The sequence below is a fragment of the Phoenix dactylifera genome, chromosome 8 (genome assembly GCF_009389715.1).
Source record: "Phoenix dactylifera cultivar Barhee BC4 chromosome 8, palm_55x_up_171113_PBpolish2nd_filt_p, whole genome shotgun sequence".
NCBI lineage: Eukaryota > Viridiplantae > Streptophyta > Magnoliopsida > Arecales > Arecaceae > Phoenix > Phoenix dactylifera.
In genome coordinates, this window is record NC_052399.1 from 9,177,890 (window position 1) to 9,200,264 (window position 22,375).

Below are 22,375 nucleotides of genomic sequence, written 5' to 3' on the forward strand. Positions count from 1 at the left end.
AATAATAAACCTGCAGCCAATTGGGCTGAGCATAGACATATGTACTTTAACATAGTTGGCCTCCAATTGTACCTACAACTATCACTAAATTTACGATTGATTAGAAAATTGTGAAGAAGGATTTGTACTGGCAAATTTCAAAATAAATGAAAATCCTTCACCAGTTTTAAAAGACATCTTTGTACCTAGCTATGTGTTGTCTAAAATCAACAATTTTCAAAAATAACTAGAATAGGCATAAATAATACTGTAGCTTTCCTTCTTTTTTTTCTAAAGTGCAAAAGCGTGGCTTTCAATTTAAAATAACTATAACTAGGCATGATTTACTCTTCATTATCCAAAAATAGATACACATAACATGATATATATTCCCTGCAATTTCTTCCATGAAATACTATAAGCATGTTCATACCGGCGAGGAAAAAGGTATGCAAAACTTGCCAATTTCCCCAAAACCCAAAAATCTAATTTTCTGATTAAACATAAACTTCCAACCTAAGGATAATCTAATACTTGTAAACCAATCTCCATTTAAATTTCTAAACTTTTAAAAGATGCAAGATAAGACATGCACCATAACTTATAGAATACCCTAATGAAATTTCATATCTGGTTGAAACTTCAATAGCAACTCTTATTTTCTTATATCATATACGACACAAAATTTAAAAATGATTTCAAGCATAATCTCTTTTTCGTTCTTCTAATAAAGAAGACTGATCAAATGATTCTATATTTTTGTGGTACTTTTTCATACTTTATTTACCCGTTACCATATTTTCCAAGAGGGTAAATACTTGTTAGAAACATGCAATAGTTGATTTGATATATTTTTTTTATCAACATGATATCAATTATACCTACCAAATTAATATGAATAACCTAGCATATTTTTTTTTTCCACCTAGGCTATGTTTGGAAGGTGATTAAAGGGTAGAAAATATATAGTTATCAACCTAGTCAGCCAAACACGATTTACAAGTGGCGAATTAACTTAGCTAGATTATTTTTTTTAGGAGAGAGTAAAATGACTTCAACCATCTAAACCACTCCCCCTCTCTCATATTTGCTACTTTTTCACCTTTTCTATAATTTTATCCCAAACAAGGCATAAGTTATCAGCTGGATAGGGGAAAATATCAATAGTTAAAATAATTAAAGGGAAGGTTTGTTATTTGGCATCCAAATGCAATTTTAGGATCTTCATAAGTTTGTGCAATAAAATGAGCTGGAAAGGCATTTCCTCAATTCTACACACTAGCTATTCATCCAACAGGACAAGTTTCCTCCTCAAGGGCGTGATTGCCAACAAAATGGGGGTGACAATAAAGCCATTCAAGTCATCTCAGCTACAACCTCTCCAGCGGCCTTGCGGGTAATTGACCCAAAGGTTTGTCCAGTTTATTTTTTCTACACTAATATTATTTTATTAGTCGTTTCTAATCATCCGAAAATAGCGGGCTTTGGCGGGATGTCCTTTTCTTAAACCCTCCTCTCTCTCTCTCTCCCCCCCTCGTGTATACCTACGCCGTATATCCTCCCCTCGTCTCTCTCTTCACTCCTCTCTACCCAAAACCTTCGGTCTCTTGGTCGCCCATGGCGAGCTCGATCGAGCCCTAGAGTTCCTTTCGAACCACGCGAGGCCCCAATGCCCTCGAATCCCAGGCCCATTTCACTTTCCAACGGCCTTCGGATCCTTCTCGAGGACGGCTCCCTCGCCCTCGCTTGATCTCCAAGCACCAGATCCGGAATTAGGTACAAGCGCGGCGAGCTGTCCCTTTCCCCCCTACATTCCCTCTCCACTCCTAGGGTTTCAGTTTCAGTATCCTCCTGAATCTAGCAGGATCGTCCCGCAAGTCCAGCCGACGGTGCTGATGTCTCAGGTTTGTGTCGGGATTTTGAATTCGTTGCTGGGATCTCACTGCTGGCGTTCTAGGTGTTTGGACTCTGTCGTTGTTAGTTTAATTTGAGAGTGTTAAGGTGAGATTCTAAATAAAGAGCTCTTTCTGACTTGCATTTGATTCTGTAGTAGTGGAAAAGGTCAGGGCTTTCATGGAGAATCATTGCATTCTTTAGTCTGTTGGAACGATTTAGTTCTTTTGGTTCATCCCTGTAAAATTAGAGTCCTTTTGGGAAATCCTTTTTGTGGGATCTGATATATTGGATGTCGCTTCTGTTAATCAGTTTCCCGTCGTTTAAATGATTTTTTTGGAAGAAATGTTGTTAATTAAGTTTAGAAGAAAATGTGCATTTTTTGAGCAAGTTAAACTAATCTTCTGGGTTTCTCAATTTTTACTTGTTTTCAGTATATAAAATGGAACAAAATCAGATATTTTGTAGGGTTTCAAAATTACTGTTCAGTTATAAGAATTTAGGATGTTGATTTTGTCCTTGTTTCGTTTTTCTTGACAGGAAATAGGCTACATGATATTGGTCGTCAGGTTCATGGGAGATAATTAAAGAGGAAAGGCCGTGTTTTTAGGTGGCTGTCAGCTGATTCTGGAACAATGTCGAGGATTCCTAAGTGGAAAACTGAAAAGACAAAAGTGAAAGTGGTTTTTCGGCTACAGTTTCATGCTACACATGTAAGCTCTGCCTTTACACCATGGCTTTTATTTGTTTTTCTTTGATACTACTTTAATTGTTCGTTAATTCTCAAAGATTGGACATATATCTTTGTTCACATGCAATCTTAGTCTTTACCCTTTCCTTTAATTCTTTTTATCAAGTGACTACACATGCACGTGATCTTCTTTACTTGATTCTTTACTTGTTCATAGGCATTCAGTGTTTGCTAAAGTTGTGTTTGAAAACCAAAAGATCCTGATCTCTCTCTCTCTCTCTCTCTCTCTCTCTGTGTGTGTGTGTGTGTGTGTGTGTTAAAAAAACATCTTGGCTTCAAAAGATCATCTTCCGAATTTTCTTTGCTAAGTTTTTCTCAGCTAAGCTTCACTATATATGGAAATGTTTAAAGTTCTTTTGAGTGCTGTTGTGCTGAGAGTATTATGTGTGTTAGATCTCAGGCATTTGAGTATATGAAATTTGAGAAGCTACTGACTTTCTCGCTTCAATGATTTGTGGTACTTCAATTCCTTCCCTGCTTGCAACTTCTTTATATGTTTAGGTTCCAGCTTAGTCACTGACATGGAAAGGATATATAGATAATTCAGCTACTTGTTGGTGCAGCAATGATTTTGAAGCATTCATTCCCATTCTCTGAAATATTACTACTATGAATTTTGGCAAGTGGATTGCTTCTCTAACTCTATTTTTTGATCAAAATTCTCTCTACTGTCATCACCAAGTGTTTGCCACTTATTGAAAAGAGCTAATTAGGCTTCAAATATTAACTTATACTGTCATGCATGTCCATAATATTTAATTATCTTCTACTGGCACCATAGACAATGAATAGGTTGGATATTGCCATCTACCATTTTACTGCTCTGATGCTGAATGAATGCAGAAACTATGTCTCAATAGGCTAGTCTTTGACAGGATTCACTTTCACAAGCTAGAAACATTATATAGAGCTTAAAGATGAATAGTTTTAGAAAGTGCTTGCCTTGCATGCGATCTCCTAGGCATGGCATATTTTTGAAACCACTACACATTTAGATTAAAAGGACCTTCTTTTTACCAGAAGTGCTATGGTTCATTATGATTTTCATATGTGTTTCTGCCTTGGGAAGCTTTGATTATAGAATATGCTAATTAAAGTCCGGGTTATTATTGGTGTATCCATTTCGTAATTCTTTGCACGAGTTGATAGATGAGAACTAATTGTCTTTTCTTGTTTCAGATTCCTCATCCTGGATGGGACAAATTATTTGTGTCCTTCATCCCTGCTGATGGAGGAAAAGTGACTGCAAAGACAAACAAAGCAAGTGTGAGGAACGGAAACTGTAAATGGTCAGATCCAATCTATGAAACTACAAGACTTCTGCAAGATGCAAGGACCAAAAAGTATGATGAGAAGCTCTATAAGCTTGTGGTGGCAATGGTATTTCCAACTCTTTTACAGCCAAGACTTCTCCATTTAATATCATTTACAGTGGTGCTATCACTATATTTTTCTCGTTAGACTTCTGATTTAAAAAGCTTGTGTGCATATGTTCTTTAATCCATCTCATTGTCTGAAATTTTGTGCCTGAGATATTTACTGGTAATTAGTACTCACTCCACCTTTTGGTAATCTTCCCAATATAACCAGGGATCCTCTCGGTCTAGTCTTCTTGGGGAGGTCAACATCAACCTTGCCAACTTTGCAGATGCACTGAAGCCTTCCTCTGTTGCACTACCTCTTCATGGTTGTGACTTTGGGACAGTTTTACATGTGAGAATGCTCCTCTCCCCACCCAAGAAAAAGCTTTTCCAAACATTTTCATTTTAGCTTTATTTTTCTTTTGTTATACATGGTTTTGCCCACTGTTGTCAAATTCTAGTTATCCAGAAAAGGCCTGTCAGGCCTGTTTGGTTCTTAGTTTATGGCTGATCATCCAACACATGTCACGTAATGAGACCAAAGTTTCATGTCTATTTATTTAATATTGTTGAATGAATTTCTTTTATGTGCTTCACACTCTTGTTCCGTGCTTAAGACTGAAAGGAAATTGCAATTATTAGAGTAATATGCTTTGTTAGTTTTTCATCGAGTAATGCCTTTTCTTTCTCTGGATTGTGAACCTACAAAATCGATTGTTAATGTGGTTTCTCTTTCTAAAACACGGCTGTTACTAACTATTTCAGGTCACAGTACAACTTCTCTCCTCCAAAACTGGTTTCAGGTGCTGCTTCAGTAACAATATAGCCTAGTTTTTATTAATATTACCTGCCAGTCTTACACCTGATTATGTTATTTCAGAGAATTTGAACAGCAAAGGGAGCTCAGTGCGAAGGGATTTCATACAACATCAAGCCAGAGAAGTCATGATCCAGCCGAAATTGTAGCAGCTTCATCAGAGGCTGCCAGTGACCCAACAGACAAGGTCTGGTAATATTTGGACGATTATATTGTTAATTTAAAATTATTGTCAAGTTTCCACATATGTGCTGTTTTCTGCTTTATATAACTTTGATATAGAGTTGGAAGAGTGCTCCTAAGAGTCATTGATGGTTGACCTTGGATCTACTCGGTATTTTGTTTGATAAATTTAAGATTACGCTGTTATTAATTTAATAGATAATATTTACTTAAGGGAACGGGACAGAGTTACAAAAGAATATTCATCTCTGCAATAGAAACTAAGGAGAAAAGGCCCAAGAGTTCATTTGGGGATGTCCAATGTTTGTAATATCATTTTCTATATGACTTCCAGCTCGCACAGCCTCTTAGCTCCAGTAAGCTATCGATTGATGCGAAAAGACTTTGATCAATGCATTTACTTTTAGGGTTAATTATATTGACTAATGTTTTTCTTGAAAAGTTTTTTTCTTAAGAGTTATTTTAAGATTCAGTATAATAACCTTTTTATAATTAATAATTGTGGATGCTCTTTGCTCAAAAGTATTCTCAAGAGCCTATTCTTTTTATTATATGTAACTGTCTTCCACTTGCCTACTTGGTAGATCCCTTGAGATCAGCTATTGTTCTTGGCATGGTAGTATGGCAACTTCCTGCGAATTTCTCCTATATTTTATTCTCCACTGCATACATTTATGTGTAATTCCTTTTTCCTCGTAGGGAAAACTGACTAATATGTGTATGACAATCATAGTGTTGTCTCCATGGAATGAAAGGCATGTGGAACTAACTGTTGTTCTTATCAGTAATTCAGTAGATTTGAGAACTTTCAATATTCGTATACTTCTCCTCTGTTATGCCTATGCCACTGGTAGAGTTATGCAGGCAAAGTCATCATGAAATACCAAAGTAGGTGCATAGTGGTAGGCCAGCAAGCTAGGTCCATCGGCAACAATGTAATGAGCCTAAGGAATAATCATACAATTATGATTGCCAGAAGCTCATGTAAGATATTATAGCATAGCTCCTAGAATTCATAATTTGCTGCAACAAGTGTTTTTTTTTTTTTTATGTTTTCAATATGATGTATATCAGTATAATTTCTGTGATTATTGGAGCAGATAATGTCGTCTGGCTACATCTGGACTGGAAGTCTATTTTGAAGGGTTTAAAGGGCGTACAGTTAATTAAGCGGGCACTGTTTTTTTGTTTTATTGGACTTCCAATTGGACATAAGATAGTGATTTGTGTATGTCTTAGGGTTTCATAGAGAACTGAGTTTAAAAGTAATGCTGGTTGGCAAAGTGGCTAAAATAATTTAAAAACTATACCATGTTCAGTTCTTAAGCATTAACTATTTGGTATGTTTAAATGGCTTATCAAATGGCTAATCTATCCAAAGCCATGCAGACTAAGCATCAAGCTAAGCACAATCTTATTATCACTTGCAGGAGTAAAATCAGTGGCAGTACAAGAGTACATAAATACAAGAATAGTGGTAGTGGTGGTGGAGTAGTACAAGAAGAAAAAGAAGGGAAAAAGAAACAAAAGTTTTAATTCATGGATAGAAATAAATAAAAGGAGAAATCCAAAAATGAACAGGAAAAGGTAGTACAAGAAAGAAACACATCATTGGAGGGGGTTTTGGGAAGGAAAGACCTTCCTTCATCAATGGTTTAGTGGAGTGCCTTGCTTTTGTGAGAACAAATGCTAGGTTGTGTTCAGATAAAAGCAGAAGGACATTCTTTTTCATCTTACCATGGCTAAGAGTACTCACATGAAACAAATTCTAGGTTGCACCATTCTCTGAAATAAGATGAAAATAAATTACATAAAAACATGCTATAATTGTTAGAAAATGTTAGGTAGTATGTAGGAAACTTTGGCTTAATCAAGTATTATATCTTGTATATGAAAATTTACTTAAATAAATGCTAGATAATCAAGCATCTTATCGCTCAAACCTACCAATGGAAGTAGCTGAGTCAGATAGAAAATTCGACTCCCCTTAACTTTAAAAAATTATACTGTGTTTCGTTGCAGAGTAAGTTTTCTTTTTGGAGCAGAAAGTGGTTGCAGATTAAGCCTGGAGTAAATAATACTCCTAACCGACTTTAGAGTGGAGTAGTTTATTCAAGGTTAAGTGAAAACTAACTATTTACTTTGCCTTCAGAATAAATCTCCTCTTTTCCTAGCATCTGGCAGGTTAAAGTGGAATAAGCAAACCAAAGGAGCCTTGTTCCACTTTAACCCACAACTGGACACAGTCTTGAAGTTGGAGGAAGTTCAGATGTGGTCTAGTTGAGTTGAGACTACCTGGGTTAGGTCGAGCATGGTGGGGAGCTTACAGGATGACCTAAGTTCAGGACAATTGCTAAAACTACAGGTTCTCACCAAGAAATAAAGCTAATAATTAAATGACAGAGATACTAAAATGCTAATTAGCTTAGGTGATATTTGGTTTCCGGTTGGGTCAAGGAGGCTATTGGATTGAATTGACATGGGTTGGATCAAGCTTTTTGAGTTCTCACCCCCAATTTCTACCAACTTGAGATCTGGTTGGTGTATGTGAACATTCATGCCACTTAAACTAATATTTTTTGGTGGGCGAATTTGCTATGTTTTTGCTTAAGTCGACATAAATATTGGATTTGGTCAAGCTAGTTTTAAATTACCCTGATCTTAGTTGTAACCGTATTGGTGACCCATATCCTGTCAATTTGTCCTGTTTGTGGATACTTAACTTCATATTCTTGCAGTTTTGCATTGTAGCCTTGTGCCTTAAATGCCTCGTTACATTGATACTAGTTGGATTCAACCCTTTTGCCTGGTGATTTTGTCAATCAACTCATCTTTGTTATCAGTTTGCATTGCCAGCTTCACTAGCGTGCAATTCTACATTGTTAAGTTCATCACCTTTGTAAGTTTACACAACCATTGGCCCAGCAAACTTCATATCTATGTTTTTCTCTCATGGATTATCAATTAACTTAGTGCACCAACTCAGCTTTCTATTGGACTTGCCTTGTCACAAGTGTTCCAGCCTCATACCTTGTCACAAGTGTTCCACCCTCATACCATTTACTTACCGATTAGGTGCTTATGAACCCTCAGTTTTTGCCTAAGCTTCCTTGAGCATATTTTCTGCTCACCCAGGGAATAAGCTTCCCAGGTACTCTACAATGTTTCTCCAGCAACTCATAATGTCATTGTTATCTTAATTATTCTATTATCTTGTTTTCCCTTTTATGGAGTGTACATTTGATCTATCATTTTTGTTACAAGCTCTTGGCAAGAATCAAGGTATATATATTGTGTCTTGCTGTGCTATGCTGATGTGCTTGGCCACATGACAAGGCTCAAAACAATAAATTTATCTTACTGGTCCTTATCTGTTCTTGCTCATGGGTGTTGGTTAAACGTGAATAGATATGGACCCATACCCACATGTGTTTGCAAAGGTATGTACCCTTATTCAGTGCTTGTATATTCCTGGTGTGATACATGCTGTACAATGCACAGCCACAAATATCTAAATTCATGCCACCTGTTGTGACTTTGAGTTTGAAGGCTAGCCACCAAGGACAAGTGTTTAGTAGCCTACTGTATTAGATACATATTTTGGCAGATGCATCATATAATATTGGCCTTAAAAAAATCCTTTATGCTAGATATCAGTCCACTCAATCATAGTATACCATTACTTTTAACATGTATGCTTCTTCACGTGGTTCTTGCTTGAAGGGCTGTAATGCATGCATGCATTTCTTTGCCCAATGAGAATAGTGAACTCACTTCAATACATATTTCTCAAGTTTTTGCATTGATGATTATGTGTTGGTTCACCTCCTTTTGGTATATGAAGGAGCTTCTCTAACTATATTCATGACGATATCATAGTGCAATAGCTTTTTTTTTCTTTGGCTCAATTGGCATTTGCATTATTTCTCTTATCATTGTTCTAGTCATGCTACAAGGTAACTCGTAGGAAGGGTTTCTATATAATGATGGGTAAAAGCTGAAAATGACCAGGGAGCTAAATGACAGTATTACCTGGTTCCCCTTTTGAGTTTACTGGTACAATTGGCCTTTGACACATTCTCTTATTTGGGATCACTAATGGCTCATAAACTCGACTTATAAGCTATATTAGTCAACGTAGTCTTTCACGTCATCGCCCAACAAAACTAATGGAGTCAACTGCATAGAGCAAGATAAATATCTAACAGATTTTTAGAGTTTATACAATTGGCTCTCAACTTGATCTTGACCCTTAATATTGTTATCGAGTTTTTTTTTGGCCTAGATAATTAGTAGGAAAGAAATGTTTTGCCATGTAATCTAGAAGGCTGGTTGGCGTATAAGATGTTATGGAATCTTGATTATTCAATTTGATTGTCAATATACTCTCTTTTGGTCCAGATAAGGTTCAAACCTCTATTTTATGGAATCTTGATTATTCAGTTTGATTGTCAGTTTGATGTTTTTCATGATTCCAAACCACTACATTGTTACCAAGTTTTTTTTTGGTGGGGGCCTAGATAATTAGCAGGAAAGAAATGTTTTTCCATGTAATCTAGAAGGCTGGTTGGCTTTTTGGCCCAGATAATGAGCAGGAAAGAAATGTTTTTCCATTAATCTAGAAGGCTGGTTGGCAGATAAGGAGATCTCATGCAACTAGAAAACAACCATCTGGTGTTCCCTTAGACTTGGAAAGAGTCTTGGCAAAGGGGGAAGGAGACATTGTTTGATATGGGTAGCTCTATTTCTCTCTTGGGCAGAAATGCGATTTGTGTAACTGACCTGAAGCATTCCCCAATGCCTTAATTTTTAAAATAATTCTTTGCTTTGATTCTCTAAAATAGATGACCCAAGACATCTTACTGGTTGACATTCTCATGTAAAGAAAGTTCAGTTATATCTTATTCAGCAACTCTAACTACATCCTTGATACAGTTTGATTGTCGGTATACTATCTTCTGGTCCAGGTAAGGTTCAAACCTTTATTTTCTTGAACACGATGATGTTTCTCATGATTCCAAACCACTACATTGTCCCATCAGCTAACACTATATAATTGATGAGTAACATGCACTAAGAGGTCTGCTTTTGCAAATCAACAATTTGAGCTGGACCAGCATGACGCAGATATAACTGTTTATATTAAACCTTGCCTGTGTAGAAAGCAATCTCATATAATTCGATCAATGACCATTCTTTCCTATGAAGGGCAATTCTTCACAGCGATCTTCTTAAAGGTTATCTCTGCCTTGTCATCCAAGGTTTCATAGATCTTTACCTCCTGATGCTTCTGAACAACTCTGAGCCCCATTATGTATCTGTGCAAAAAGATCAGTCAATTGATTAGACAAGACAAAATATCTGAAATTTATCTGAAAATAATTTTTTTGATGGAAAATCTGCATGGAGCTAATTCCACAATCTAACAATATCAAGCCCAAAACTAGAAGAATAGGAACAACTGTGCTATTTCATTTTTGATCATATTCCATCTCTTGCAGATGGCATCTCTCTACATATATGGACCATAGTGATATAAGTTCTAGAACCCTTTAACCAAACCTGTGACTAAAGAAAATGGATATTTATACCCTGAATCCTGTTTCAGCTTTTTAAGATTATGATGGCTTTGTCTAAATGAGCCCCCTCTGCCCATCTAACAAATTGTCATTAGGGCAGAGCTGAAAAGGACACCTAAAGTCTCAAGTTACAAATCTAAAAGCTATGGGTGCAATTATATTTGAAAATAGTATAAATATTTGAAGGGCATATCTTTTGCCCATCGGATCTTGGGTGTAGATCGGCTTATTCTCGGCTATGGTGATCAATTGGGTCCGGGGCCGATGTCGTGCAGGTGAGAGTAGGCCACTGCTCCTTGACATTCGCAGATTGTTGCAGAAGTGTGATGCCCATCAGGGCACACATACCTACAGGGAAGCGAATGGAGCGGCTGATTGGGCTGCCTCCTATGCGGCCCACCACTCTGGAAGTTTTGTGTGGATGGAGGGTGACAAAGTACTGGCTTCTTTATATGTCTTGTTGTTTTCTGATTTTGTTGGTCGTATCCATACCCATAGGGTATGAACCGCCGCTGTACCAAAAAAAACTATAAATAAAACTTAAATTCTGAAAATAGAACTTAATCTAACCCAAACCTGCTGGTTAGTTGTAGGAAAAACCAGACACTTTTGGTGCGCTAGTGTCATCCCTAAGATTGTCATCATGATTATCTTCAGACTTGAGTGTTAATTCTTCGCAATCTGATGATGGAGTTCAACTGTGTTTTTCTTGTGATGATACCATTAGGATATTGTATCTAGATCAGCAATCACAAAGCTTTCATTTATAGACCTGAAAACTGGTGAGAATCCTCATATTGCTGACACTCAAGATTATTGAATTAATGCATATCGTCTCTCTAGTGACTGGATTCTCTAGATGCTTCCTGGGAGACCAATGATGGCGGGCTTTTTTAAAAATGCTCCTCACATTTTCTTGATGCTTGAAGCTTTCTTGCTCAAGCCGAATATCTATTGTTCAACTGAAGGGACATCTTGATCTTCAATTTCTGGGATCCTATGATGATTCATCAACTGTTGAATCATAGTACATCACAATCGCCATTTAACAGGCTTATGATCTCTTCGAGTTTTCTTTGCCTTAGAAGCACGAGGATCTCATGCAGCATTTTAATGAGGCAATCAAACTAGTTCTGCATCTTGCTTCTTGCTATTGTAGCTGCTTCTTAGTGCCCTCAAAATAATGCTCCATCAATCAGCAGGATCAGTCTAATTTGGTACCAGATTGATGCCAAAAAAAAAGAGTCTCGTTGTTCAAGTTTGTGGAAGTAGAGGTCTAAAATTCAGCATTGTATACTTCTGAAACCTGAAAATATATTTAGATTTTTCATTGCAGAATCTGTATTATATGTAATATTGAGTCTTCCTTCCTCAAAGTTAAAGAAAAGAGGAATCATGAGGGCAGCAAAAGTATGAACACACATTCACACACACAATTGTATTTCATCTCTCAGGGATGACCTTGCCATTAAATATACAGTTCACAAAGGCTTAAAACCAAGGTTTTACTTCCCGGTGGGATCAGGGGCATCCTGACCATCCTGTCCCATTACTAGAAAAAATAGGACTGAGATGGGGTTGGGACTCCGAAACCTATCCATATGGGGGAGAAGAAGAAAGAGGAAAGAAAGAAAGGAAAGACGAAGAAAAGAAAAAAGTGAAAAGAAAAAACAAGAAGAAAAAAGAAAGAAAGAAAGAAAGAAAGAAAGGGAGAAAAAAAGAAGGAAGGAAAGAAGGAAGAAAGGAAAGAGGAAGAAGAAGAAAAAGAAAACAAAGAAAGAAAGAAAGAAAAGGGATAAGAAACTCTAGAAAAAGGAAAGAAAAGAAAAGAAGGTAGAAGAAAAAGAAAGAAAAGAAAGAAAGAAAAGAAAGAAAGAAAGAAAGAAAGAAAGGAAAGCATGGAAGAGAGATGGAGGATATCTGCTAGGATACATGACTGGGATCATAGCCGGGATGGGATAGCGTGGTGTCCCGTTCCATGGAAAAACTGGGACACCTTCTTCCTATGGGATTTAAAACCTTGCATAAAACTTGAGAAATCTAGAATTAGTTTTAACCATTAATTTAGCCAAGTTGATCTTTGCTTATAAATCAAACTTATAACTAGATGGGGGAAAAGATGTGGATGTCCTCATACCCATTTTAGTCCTTTCAAGCCATGATAACTTGGTTTAACTGAGCTTGTGAAGTGCTTCTAACTTCTCTTGAAGATTGGTCTTACTGATCAATTCAATGAATGCAGGGATCTTAAATTGTGAATTCTAAAAGTTATGGCTGTAATTATAACTAAAAGTTGGAAAAAGAAAAAAAAATCAAAAGTAAATTCTTAATGTAAAGATTCAGCTGGGCCCATACCCCTAACTAATCCCAGGTCATTCCATTTAGTCTTTGTTGAACCATGAAAGATCCATATCACCTGGTTCCATTGTTTGATCCTCTAGTAATACAACTCTAGAATTCCCATGCAAGTGCGTTGTTTATCTTTTATAGTTCTAGATTGACCTTAACATACTCATTTTTATAATTATCTCATAGGGATGCATATCATTTAGGAGATAATATCGTGTTATGGAATCTTTCACCAGACCAAAGCCATGAGGCTATTGCACTAAGATCTAAAATTGCCTTGTACAGCTGTCCATTCTGGCTTCACCCATGAAAATGTGTCTAGAAGAAGTAACTGTTCCAGAGTGCCAGTTATAGCTAGTTGTATCTACTACTGTGGCTTGAATATTGCTGGTGTTACTCAAAACATGGAAAGAATAACAAAGATAAACATGTGTCCTGTATAATTCAACATTCATTTTACCATCAATCTTTATATTTAACCTAATTTTGTACTTTTATTTTTATTGTGCTTTTAAAGATTAGCGAGATCATTTAATTTCCTATAGGAAGTGGTTTACTTTCAATCTATAGTTAGGATTTTTGTGAAGCTCTGTATGGTTAGTCTGGCTGCCATTAACTTTGTACCAAATTTGAATTTGGCATGTATTACCTTCATACTTTTTTTGATCGTGAATGACTGCTTAGAGTACCAATAGGATAGTGATATTTGGTCACATTTGCTATTGGTTGTAAGTCTTTCCTTGTCATTTGGAAATAGGTTAATGCAAGGGTCAGGTTCAGAGAAGATTTTGCAGGGCTTCCTTCACTTGAAGAGGTGGGGGAGTCAAATGAAGATTATGAAGACTCAGCTGCTGGAGTTGATGGTTCATCATATACCTCAGACAGTTTATATGCTGAAAAGAATGATATTCCTGACACACATGAAATCGATAACTTTAAGAGGACAATATCCGGTGATGTAGTTGAGTTTACCCTCAGTCAAATTCAGAGCCCTGGACCTGAGAAAGAGGACCAGCATGGGAGTCGGCTTTCTACCCAAGGGAGCAGTGACTGGAGACATGGGTGGAGTTCAGACTACTCTGTTGACAATGATCTGGCCGCAGCTTTTGAAGAAAATAACAGACTCAGAGTAAGATTAGAGGTAGCTGAATCTGCTTTTTCACAGCTTAAAATGGAAGCAAGCGCATTACAACACATCACTGATGAATTAGGTGCCGAAACACAAAGCTTGGCCCAACAACTTAGTGTTGAGCTTGCTACTGGAGAACAGCTGACTAGAGAAGTCTCCATATTAAAATTGGAGTGTTCAAAACTTAAAAATGACCTTGAAGAAATAAAATCTATTAAAGTCAAGCAGAAAATTCCTGAAAGGAGAAATACTTTTCCACCAAAGTTGACATATGACTTGGTAGATACTTCATTTGATGACAATCTTGGGGATAATGTTCTTTCTGCAGACCAGGACTGTATGTTTCATAATTTTCAGGTCAAATGGCTCCAGGATCTGTTACTTATTGAGGATAAAGTTCGAGAAATTCAAAACAAGGCTTGCCTCGGATGCCATGGAAGTGATTTTGATTTTCTTCATGGTGATTTTGAGGTTCTCGAATGTGTTTTCAATAATCTTAAGCAAGGTATTGTTAAAGGACAGGATCTGGAAAGATCTTGCAGCAACTATCATTATCCAGAAGTTATGGTTCATGGTATGAGTGGTTCTCATCAAGTATTTCATGAACATGAGCCTCTGAGGAAGAATCTTGATCCTGCAACCAAGATGGAGGAGAAAATGTGTGAACTCTTGCAGAAACTGGAGGAGTCCAAAACTGAGGAGGAAAATCTCACAAAAAAAATGGACCAGATGGGTTGCTACTATGAAGCATTCATTCAGGAACTTGAGGCTAATCACAAGCAAGCACTAAAGGAACTGGAAACCTTTAGAAATGAACATTCATCTTGTCTTTATACAATTTCTGCTCTCCAAGGTCAGATTGAAGACATGAATGAACAGTTGATGAGGTTCGCTGAAGATAAGAATAGCTTAGAATCTCACAGAAAGGAGCTTGAGAGAAGGGCTATTACTTCAGAAACTGCCCTTAAAAGGGTTCGTCAGAACTACTCTGTGGCAGTTGATCGTCTACAGAAAGACCTTGAATTGCTCTCTTTCCAGGTTTTGTCCATGTATGAGACAAATGGAAACGTTGCAAAGCAAGCCTTCACAGATTCTCCTCAACTCTTTTATGAGCATTACCCTGAAGAAAATTCAGAAGAGGCACGGTCGTGCATGCACAAGGATCATGTGTTGACTTCATTTCACCAAGAACAGTGCAAGCCAGTTATTGCTAGAATTCAGGCAGAAACTGTATCTACAAAAGCTGAAAAGAATGGTGTAACAGAGCATATTAGCTACAAAATGGATAGTAAAATCTCACAGACAGGCATGCCCACAAACATTCAAGTGCAACTCAAGGATGAAGCATATGAACATGATATTATTCAGGTGAAGAACGATTTTGTATTTTGTGTTGATCCGTCTCCAGAGACTAAGAGAAACAAAGAACTTCCTGAAAGATGCATCAGCCATAAGTCTAATCATGATTCTCAATTACCTCATAAAGCTGAACCTGTTCAGATATGTACTGAAGTAGGCAACCACCAATTGGATGATGCAAATGGCATAAAAGAGATGGGCTTATCGCTTTGTAAGCTGAAAGAGCTCCTCTCAGAAACAGATTCTGAACTCTTAGAAATGCATATGCATAATATGCACTGGAAGGTTTTCTCAGAGGTTTTACAGGAAACTCTGTATGATGTATATCATGGGATAAGGCACTTGAAGGACAAGATGGTCGAACTCACACAGCAGCTAGAACATTCAAGTGGTATGAGGGAATCATTGTTGCTGAAGCTGGCAAATGCATTGGATGAGGCCAGAATATTGAGGGAGGATGAAGCTAATTGCATCTCTAGATGTGATGATTTGTCAATGAAAAATCAAATTTTGCAAGCAAAACTGGAAGATGTCTCCGAAGAGAATAATTTTCTTACCCAAAAAATTGCAGAACATGAAAAATTGATTCTGGAGTACAGAACTTTCGAAAGTAAATATAAGGCTTGTGCTGAAGAAAGGCAAGAATTTGAAAACTTGCTAAAAGAAGAAAGCCTACAAAAAGCCTGTCTTCAGAATGACATTAGCTCTATGATTGATGACTTCAAGGCATTGAAGGAAGCATTTGATCAGCAGTCCTCTGCAAACGTTGATCTACAGAAAACTACTACTTACCTTCAGGAGAACTTGGTGGATTTATGCTCCAGTTTGATTCATTGCAATGAGAAAATTGATGGCTTTGCTTTTGATGGCATGACTCTACAACATGATCTGGAAAACAAGGACTACATGGCTGTCTTCATATGTTTCAAACAGTTCCAACAAGAAGCATGTAAGAAAATACTCCAGTTTCTTCAGGAGAAGAAAGAGATGGAAGAACAAAGAGATATTGCTAAACTTTCACTACACAGGATGGCATCACAAATTGTTTGCATGAAGCAGAAGTTTGAATCTGATCTAGAAGAGATAACGAAGAAGCTGCATTTGTCCAACTCCCTTGTAGAAAAGCTTCAACTTGAATTGCAAGATGTCGCAGAGAAGCTAAAGATTAGCTCAGCTGCTGAAGAGAAAAATGCATCAGAAAATAGGGAGTTGTCATCAAAACTTGCAGTTCTTGAAATTGAACTACAACATGCTACTGATGAGAACAGGGATCTTGCTCAGAAGCTGCTGGTATTTGGGAGTGTCCATGAGGAACTTGAAAGGACAAAAATCAGTCTTATGAATTGCATGCAGGAGAAAAGAGCATTGTTGATGTCTATACAGTCTGGAGATGAGGCATCCATCCAGATGGAAAATGAGATTAGAAGTCTAAAAGAAACTCTACAATGTGCCCATCAAGATCTGCGGATTGAAAGATGCTCGAGAGAGGAATTTGAGGCTGAAGTTACAAGTCTTGTATCACAACTGATGGACAAAGATCAGCAGTTGCTATCTTTTGAAGAACAGAAGTCTGAATCAGTCCATCTCAAGAAAAGGATTTTGGATCTAGAAACAGCAAATATTGGGTCGCAGCATCTTCTGTTGCAGAATCAAGAAAACCAAACAAAACTAGAAGATGAGAATTTGTTTCTTCGCCTTAAAGTTGCCAATGTGGAAAATCACTTGGAAGCTATTCTTGAAAATTCATTAGCAGCTGAATTTAAAGTTACCTATATGAGAAGTCAATTCTACACCAGGATGCAGGAGCTTGTTCGCCAACTCAAGACATTGGAGAGGGACCTTCAGGAGCTTCATTTAAAACATGCAGATGCCAAAGCGTTGCTAGAAACACATATGGCTGGTAAAGCACAATTAGCTGATGAAAATGCAAGACTATCCACTGCTCTGCAGTCATTGAGATCTGAATTTGAAAGTAATGTTTGTGAAAAAGAAGGCCTTGTGAATTATATAAACAAATACAAGGCAGCATCTACGGAAGATGAAGATAAGAAGGCTAGAGCTGAAGCTGATAGTCTAGAAAGGCAAAAGTATGAAGATGAAATTTGCCAGCTGAAAAATATGCTGGCCAGTTTTGAAGAAGAGGTGGATAATTTGAAATCCTCTAGATGTGAGCTAGAAATTATGGGAATAATACTCAGATCCAAATTGGATGAACAGCAAATGCGGATGTCATTGCTCGAGGAAGGTGTCCATGAGTTGGGGAAGTTAAGAGAGCAACACAATGAGCTCAGTTACAAACTCTCTGAACAGATTTTGAAGACTGAAGAGTTTAAGAATCTGTCCATCCATATTAGAGAACTCAAAGATAAAGCAGATGCTGAGTGTCATCAAGCTCGTGAGAAAAGGGAGATGGAGGGATCATCATTTGCCATGCAGGAATCACTGAGAATTGCTTTTATCAAAGAGCAGTGTGAGTCTAAGCTTCAAGAGCTAAGAAATCAATTGTATGTCTCTAAAAAATATGCAGAAGAAATGCTATTGAAATTGCAAAATGCTCTTAATGAAGTTGAAAACAGAAAGAAAAATGAGGTTGCCTTTGCAAAGAGAATTGAAGAGCTCTCAATGAAAATCTCAGACTTGGAAACTGAACTACAGACAGTCATGACTGATAGAAGAGAATTGGTCAAAGCTTATGACAGAATGAAGGCTGAACTGCAGTGTACTATGTTGAATCTCGACTGCTGCAAGGAAGAAAAGCTAAATCTTGAAGCTTCTTTGCAGGAGTGCAATGAGGAAAGAACAAAAATCAGAATTGAACTTGACTTGGTGAACCAATTTTTGGAGAACATGACATCAATAGAAGATCTCCAGTTGCAAGGAGACCATGAATCTATTATTCGCAAATCTACATCAATTGAGCACCTTTTGGCTGATAGTGGTTCTGGTTTATCAGCTGTCTACCAAGAGGCACAAAATTCTAGATGTATCTGTTCTGAAAAAGATACTGCCACCACTACTACTATGGAGCCCTTAGATAATGTAGTCAAAGACGAACTCCTAAACACAAGTTCCATGTTGAGCTCATGTGGAGATTTGGAAGATGTACAGCCAACATGCAGCAATGCAAGCTCGCATCCGAGTCCTCAACCAAGCTCACAGGTCTTAGAGGTAATTTATTTGAGACAAATTTCATTAATTCTCACTATCCGGTATATTTCATACATTTTAGCAAGGTGATGCATGGCATGTGACATACTTACCCTTGCTAGAACAAAACTCATGCATGGGAATTCATTAGAAATATCTGTCGCTTTCCACAATCCATATCATATTTTTCCATGTCGGTCCTCACCTGTATCAGACTAACTCTAGTTTTCATGCAAAGGGAAAGTGGCTGAATGCGTAGAGGCAGGTATGTGATATTCGATTTTGTGGAGATATGGTGTCTCTGTGGGTGCCCATGGTCTTACATATCCATCTCAAAGACTTAAATACATGTTTTTCCCTCATTTGCTTGTCTAAATCAACTCTAAAAAATTGTAAGGTCAGGGAGAATGATAAAATTGAAAATGATTATTTTATCTGAAATTCTTCAATATGATGATATCATCATTACTACATTGTATTGATTAGTGATAAGTTTTGTTTTAAGAGTAGAAACAATGTAGAGGTTAGAGAACTAGTCAGTTGGATTTGATGACATCATCATTATTCAATTTGTTTTTTTTTTTAATTATTTGATAGGATACCAAAAGTGCACTTGAACCAGAGATCGTGTTGAAGAATCGTACAGAAGGAATTGCTGGTTTCGAGGAGCATGTCAAAGAACAGCAAAGACTGAAGGCTGGCATGGACCTGCTTCAAAAAGAGGTACCCTGATGTCTCAAATACTTCACCAGATAATTAGCCTTCTATTACACTGCATAGCATCATTTGTTGTAGAAGCCCCTTTACAACAGGCTATTATTAAATTTGTATCTTCAAGATCTCACATGGAGCAACATCTCTTGGGAACTTTCTAATGAAGTCCTGTTTATCCTCATAATGATATGCAAGTAACACGTCAAACTGCAAGGATTATCAACTCTCTTCACATACTTTTTTCTACATTTCTGCTAAACTTTGTGAGGGTCAATGAACTTTAGATAGGCATCTCATCTATGACATTACAGAAGTTATTCTTACATATCATAAGCAGACTCCTAATAGATGTCACACTGCATGTCCAGAGATCTGCAGCTAAATATGGGGGTAAAATTATTTACATAAATGGTACTGAATCTTTAATGAGATGGCTGATCAATACCCTCCATGTCCCCTGTCACATTTGTTTCACGTGTCCAATAGTATGGGGTAAAACTAGGAGGCATGGTGTTAAAAAGGATCAAAGTGGGGGAAAGTCGGGAGTAGGTTTGGTAGAGGATGAAGTGAAGCCCATTTTAGATGGCTAGACACTGGCGATAGTATCAAGTGGAGAAAAAGAGGGTAACCTATTTGGGATGATTTAATCATGCAATATGGACTTCAGATGGCATAACTGCAGGGTGCAGAGAGTATAGATTTAGGATGGAGGGTCATAGAGGTGAGAAGAATGAAATAATTATTACATGATAGTAAGTATGGATAGGAATCTACTTAAATTTTGGAGGAGTTCGGACCATAAATACTCATGAATGGCGAAGTAGCATCAATAAATTGATCCCAAGTAGACAGGCTTGTCAAGTTATTCATGTTTATGGTTATTCTTATTTTAGCTTCAAGGAATGCTTTTGTTGTACTTGCAGTTGGAAAAGCTGAGGAATGAGAATTTGTCTTCTCTTCTTCCATTAGAAGATCATCATTTGGATCCATCCGTTCAGCGTTTACAAAGAGAAGTATCACATCTAGACATGGTGCGTATATTGTTATTGCCAAATATCAAATAGAAAAAGAACCCTGCTGTCCGTGTCATTGAACAAATTTTATCCCATTCCTCTTGGTCAGGCAAATGAACAATTGGGAAGCATTTTTCCTTCGTTTAAAGAATTTCCTGGCAGTGGCAATGCATTGGAAAGGGTTCTTGCATTGGAACTTGAGCTTGCAGAAGCATTGCAGACACAGAAAAAATCAGACATTCGCTTCCAGAGGTAATTATATAGCTGTGCTTCGTCATTGGATTTCCTTGTCCGTCAGTTCCAGTGCATTATTATAGGATTGTAAAGTTCCTTTTTCTGTATTATCCTTTTTGACCTTTTCCAAAGCATATCCGTTCATGGCATTATTTAACACAAGAGTGGGCTGTCTACTCCATGCCAAGGTTTAAAATAACATCCTTAGTAACATTATAATGGCAATTATAATGATTTCTAGTCTCCTCCATATGTTTATGTATGCATGTTTATATATCATTTGTATCATTATTTTTTTTCAAAATTTAAATTTTTACACCAAGTTCCCGTCCGAAAAAAGACAAGCACCATTCATCTGTTTTAATTGTGTGGACAATCTGAAAATAATGCTATTATTTTTTAGTAGTTGCTAATTATTTTTCATTATAATGTTCATTACTTTTTTACTAAGGGACTTCAAATCACATAGGATGGGTAAATAAGAGTTGTTATAACGGAAACATTGCTTTATGTCCCCTCAAGACCTATCATGACTTTCATCCAGATTTTGCCCGGTGTCTTCTTTTCACACCTATCAATTGATATACGCAAACGCTGATCTCACTGCAAAAGGTACTATTGTTAGAATTTGAGATAGGGTGAGCTGGGGATGATTACCATGTCAAAAAGGATTTCCACCAAACATATTTTAGACATGCCATAGCTGCTAATTTTGGGGTCTTCCTGCAGATTGAACTATGTTTTTGGTTGCCTCAAGTCTACAGATGCAGGCATATAATCAATCAGAGTTCCTTTAATGTCAACCAACTGCTGTCTCTTGGTAGATTACATGCCTAATACTCATATTCTCTTCCTTTTGTTTGTTCAGCTCATTTTTGAAGCAACATAATGATAAAGCAGCAGTATTCCAAAGCTTCAGAGACATCAATGAACTAATACACGATATGCTTGAGTTGAAGAGGAGGCATGCTGCTGTAGAAACCGAGCTGAAAGAAATGCAGGGTCGATACTCGCAGCTTAGCCTGCAGTTTGCTGAGGTAGAGGGAGAGAGAGAGATGCTTATAATGACACTCAAAAACAGAGTACCTAAGAAATTGTAGTTTGTTGATTCACTAGAGCCAGGGTGCACAAAGCAAGTGCCAGGGTGGACAAAGCAGTGACAGCCAATTTCTCACCAGGTGCCGCTCCCCTTTTCGAGAAGAGAGAATATGATAACTAGACCAGCCTCCATATTTTGTAAGGAGATGAGGGAATCAGGTGAACCTTGGTGAAGCATGGATGATCTATCTACTGTATATATTTGAGTATAAGCTTGGTTTTGAAACATCTATGGCTGAGGCTTATTTGGGTTGTGTAAATAAGATAAGCTGGTGCTTGTCTCAGTTATGCATCTAAATGAGCTATTCATATGTTCCAACCAAAGTGTGGTATATGATTTATTTCTTGTATACCTCATGTAATTTCTTGTATTTTACAGCAAATATAGAAATCTGTTATTGATCTTGTAGCATCTGCAATTTACTTTGCTTAAAAAATGTCATGGCCTGGTGCTTGCTATACTGCAAGGATTTTCATACAGAATGCTAAGATATTAGTTGTAAAACTATGAGTGACAAGATACCGATCATGGAACTCTGAATGAAAGGAAAAAAATGAATCAAGTTTATTGAATATCCATAAACAACAGAGAAATTCTGTTGACCATAATATGCGTGCTTATACAAGGAGAAGCCAGTGAAGTTGGGATTTAGATCCAAGCAGTGGGAAACCTAGAAGTATTTCAGGTAAAGAATTTGGTGAAGCTTGCTTCAGGAGACCAAGCAACCAGACAGGAGAGAATGGAGAAAAGACAGCAACAAAATGTAGA

The 22,375-nt window shown here is 37.2% G+C and overlaps 1 protein-coding gene across 4 annotated transcripts; it reads left to right on the forward strand.

The window, feature by feature from the left end:
- The first annotated feature begins 1,510 nt into the window (after positions 1 to 1,510).
- Positions 1,511 to 22,021, forward strand: LOC103713314 (myosin-11). Of its 4 annotated transcripts, XM_039128872.1 has the most exons (12): positions 1,511 to 1,755; positions 1,844 to 1,980; positions 2,413 to 2,585; positions 3,803 to 4,003; positions 4,214 to 4,336; positions 4,750 to 4,787; positions 4,865 to 4,988; positions 13,670 to 18,568; positions 19,145 to 19,270; positions 20,185 to 20,292; positions 20,384 to 20,526; positions 21,377 to 22,021. In XM_039128872.1, the coding sequence occupies exons 3-12, from the start codon at positions 2,508 to 2,510 to the stop codon at positions 21,606 to 21,608; spliced, it is 6,072 nt and encodes a 2,023-aa protein (XP_038984800.1). In that variant the 5' UTR covers positions 1,511 to 1,755; positions 1,844 to 1,980; positions 2,413 to 2,507; the 3' UTR covers positions 21,609 to 22,021. The 4 variants fall into 4 exon arrangements, with proteins under 4 accessions (XP_038984800.1, XP_008798415.2, XP_008798414.2 ...); XM_008800193.3 differs by having other exon boundaries at positions 1,511 to 1,980; XM_008800192.3 differs by having other exon boundaries at positions 1,511 to 1,883.
- Positions 22,022 to 22,375: the final 354 nt, after the last annotated feature.

Bases quoted from the DNA above. Each gene is read 5' to 3' on its own strand.
- LOC103713314 (XM_008800193.3), top strand. From the start codon at position 2,508: ATGTCGAGGATTCCTAAGTGGAAAACTGAAAAGACAAAAGTGAAAGTG. The intron at 4,337-4,749 runs GTGAGAATGCTC...TAACTATTTCAG, and splicing joins ACTTTGGGACAGTTTTACAT to GTCACAGTACAACTTCTCTC. The intron at 4,788-4,864 runs GTGCTGCTTCAG...ATGTTATTTCAG, and splicing joins TCCTCCAAAACTGGTTTCAG to AGAATTTGAACAGCAAAGGG.